Source organism: Charadrius vociferus, unplaced genomic scaffold, assembly GCF_000708025.1.
Source record: "Charadrius vociferus isolate BGI_N301 unplaced genomic scaffold, ASM70802v2 scaffold260, whole genome shotgun sequence".
In the NCBI taxonomy this organism is placed as follows: domain Eukaryota; kingdom Metazoa; phylum Chordata; class Aves; order Charadriiformes; family Charadriidae; genus Charadrius; species Charadrius vociferus.
In genome coordinates, this window is record NW_009646410.1 from 1016849 (window position 1) to 1020133 (window position 3285).

The window sequence follows — 3285 nt, forward strand, 5'->3', positions numbered from 1 at the left end:
CAGGCCCTACAGTCTGCTCCTTCATCCCGTGGGAGAAGAGGAGGAGGAGGAGGAGGAGGAGGAGGAGGGTCAGGGTCCAGGTCCAGAGGGCGGGTGGCTGAAGGGATGGAGGGGCTGCTAAGGGGGCTCTGTCCCCACCTCTGGGGTGCAAATGCTGCAGCGTTTGCAAACAGCTCTGGGGTTTGGGGGTGGAAATGGCCCCTTTGGGGGCTGCAGCGGGCTTCATCCCACAGACTGGTGGAATCCTGGGGGGATCAACAGGGAGCACTTGCAGCCACTGGGTCCCCTCAGCCTGGCACACATGCCCTCGTGCCACATTAAAATGGTCCAATTTCCCCTTGTTTGGCAGCAGTGACACGGGCAGACCCCGCCGGGGTCCAGATTTGGCTGTTCCGGCTGCCAGCTGGGGCTGGGCTCCGTCACGGGGACTGAGGGGCTGATGCTCGGATGAGGGCAGCAGTGGGGACCTGATCCCGGGGCTCCCCTGGGGCTGGCAGCTGCCTGCGGAGGCAGTGGGGTCTGCTCACGGGACCCCCGTGCTGCCCGGGGAGAGGGACGGCCACAGGGTCAGCAGCCGCCAGCAAGAGCTCGCTGTTCCGGGGATTACGCTGATCCCTCCAGCTCGCCCTGCTGCACCGAAGGATTTCTGAGTCTTTAATGTGTTTTTCCTGCTAAATTGGAGGTGTTTGCAGCCACGGTGCATGGGCCAAGTCAGCATTTGCTTTCATCCCCCAAATCTTAGTGGGGTCAGTAGGACTGCATGGCTTGGCCTGCGCGTGGTGGAAAATCAGATGTAAACCGGGGTTTAAAAGTTTCTTTCAAAAATGGAGCTCTGCAAGGCAGCGAGGAAGCAGACTTAGGGCTACAACCCTGAATTTTCTGGCCCTCCTTAACGGCTTTTCAGACTCTATGGATGCTGCTCCTCCATGGGCATTGCGAATCCCACCTTTACTGCCGCTCAAAGCAAGAGGCTCTTATGGGTTTGACACTTTTCCCCCAGAAGCCATAACTCTGCCTCTCCCATGTGGTTTTCAACCCACTATTTCTTCTCTTCTCCCAGGTGGTCTCTGGTCCCAGCAGCAGCACGGGACCGAGCGATGCCACACGCCTGTCTCTGCCTGTGCACACCGGCACGCTCGCTGCCAGCTGCGGTGAGATCCTGATGGCTTATGTTGGTCTCGGACATGGGGCTGATCCACACCTCCTCCTCCTTCTCGGCCGCCACCACGTAACCAGTTCTGCCCCGTTCTGCACTTGTGCAATGGCAGCTCCACCACCGCTCACCTTTGGCCCCACCAAATGGCAGCCCAGCACCCTTGGGGCAGGGCTTTGTCACCGTGCTGCCACCGTCCCTCCTGGCGACATCTGAGGTGTGATGAAGGTAACAAGCAGCATTCAGGAGTGCACCCACCCAGCCCGGTACCCTCTGGGGCTGACATCCACCTCCCCCCCGGCCTGGCAGCACCCATGGGTGCTTTCCCCGGTCGCGGGCTTCCCTCGCTAACGAGCAGGTGATGAAAGCGGCGCTCCGTATCAGAATGAATCCCCGACCCGGCCGGCTGCAGCCAGCCCTGCAGCTTGCTGGGCTTCGGACGCGGCTTTAATTCGTTAGTGCCCCTGGCTCTGTAAATGATCTTTCGTAATACAAACTGTTACAGTAGAAATGAAACCTCAGCAGGTCTCTAACACACCCTCGCCTCTGCCCCTTTTGCAGTAAGCGTGATTTTTAAAAATTTTTATTAATTTTTTTTTTTTTTTTTGCAGGGTACGATGACGATTCCCTGGGGCTCGGCGCAACTTGGGTGCGAGGTTTGCTTCCCTGTGGGTTGCTGCAGTGATGTGCTGTTACCAGAGGTGCTGATTCTGTCCCAGTTTGGGGCTGGGCTATCCCAGCGATGGGTATAGCAAACCTGCCTTGCCTATGGATTTGCTAGATGTCAGCGTTCGTCAAGGTTTTGCTGGATCAGTTGAACTGATTTGATTTTTGGTTAGGAGAAATGATAAAACAAGAAGAAATCCAGTGCCTCAGTGAGAAGCAATGTGGTTTTGGCCTTTTTCTGTGAAGAAATGGGGTGCTGGTCTGTGCACAGGCATCCCCAAAGCTTTCAGGGTGCCTGTGCTGTGTCTGGGTGATTAGTCAGGAGGCAGGGATGGAAAAGGGAGGAAATTCTTAACAAAATTCCTGAAAACAGCCCAGTAGAGAAGAGGGACCCTGTGGGGGTCAGGGCAGGGTGCGACAGCTGCTGGGCACAGAGTGGGGGTGACCAGGTCCCCTGTGGGTGTCCCTGGGCTTGGTGCGTCCCCCCCCTCCCAGCACGGAGGAGGGTGCTGAGCAGCTCGGCAGCAGCAATTTGGGCAGGCAGGCAGGAGGAGGCAGGAGGAGGCAGGCACAGGCAGGCAGCCGCGCAGCCATGCACTGCCCCCCTGCTTCCCACAGCCCGCTCCTTGCTGCTCGGCCGGCCTGTTATCTCCCCAAAACGGCTCCTTGGCAGGATGGGCAATGTTTGCTCCCTCTCCCCGGCAGAGGCGAAACCCTATCCCCGTCCTCGGTGCTCCGCTTGGGTTTCTCGGGGCTATTTCTGGCACTCAGCTCCTTTGCCTCCCGCATTTCCACTGCCTCTCTCCATCTTTTTTCCACTCCTTCCCTCCTCCGCCTGCCCTTCCTTCCTTGCACCCTCGGCCGAGCGTCCTCCCCATGGCCCCGCCGCGACGGCTGCTCCCCGAAATGGGCCGCCGAGGCGGATTATTGCCATCGCTAATCTGCATTCGCCCTCCTCCCCGTCCTCCCCTGCTCCTCCCTTCTCCAAATCGTTGCTGATCGGCGGCCCCGGTGCGCGGTGCCGCAGCGGCTGGCCGGTCGCCCCGAAACCACCACTGGGAAAGCCACCATACCAGGGCTGGCGTGAGTAGGGGGCTGCGGTGGCCGGGTGGTGGCCGGGGTGTCCCTGGGCTGGGTGGCTCTGCTGCCATCTCCGCCGGCTGCGTCCTCCTCGGGTTGTTTATTTTTTTTCCATCCCTGCCCTTCCCGTGTCCTTCGGTGGCGCAGGGAGTTGGGAAGCACCGTCCGCAGTGGGTCGGGGTGCTGTGGGTGCTCCCCTGAGGGTGCTCCCCTACCCTGCGTGACCTCTGCTCGGCAGGGAGATGCCGCTGGAGGATGGGGACCCGGTGAGGTGGAGGGGACAACAGGTCAACGGCGAGGTCAGCGGTACTCCCCGGCTCGGGGGGATGGGGGACCCCCAGCCCCGGGGCACGCCGGCTCCCGATGGCAGCAAGCCGGGGGCGGTG

General features: G+C 60.4%; 1 protein-coding gene across 1 annotated transcript in view; it reads left to right on the forward strand.

Annotated features, from left to right (window-relative positions):
* Positions 1 to 3141: 3141 nt before the first annotated feature.
* FADS6 (fatty acid desaturase 6) overlaps positions 3142 to 3285 on the forward strand; it is a 5277-nt gene continuing 5133 nt past the window's right edge. Inside the window, exon 1 of the mRNA XM_009880055.1 lies at positions 3142 to 3282. Coding sequence (XP_009878357.1) covers positions 3142 to 3282 — 141 coding nt within the window. The remainder of the gene's footprint in view (positions 3283 to 3285) is intronic.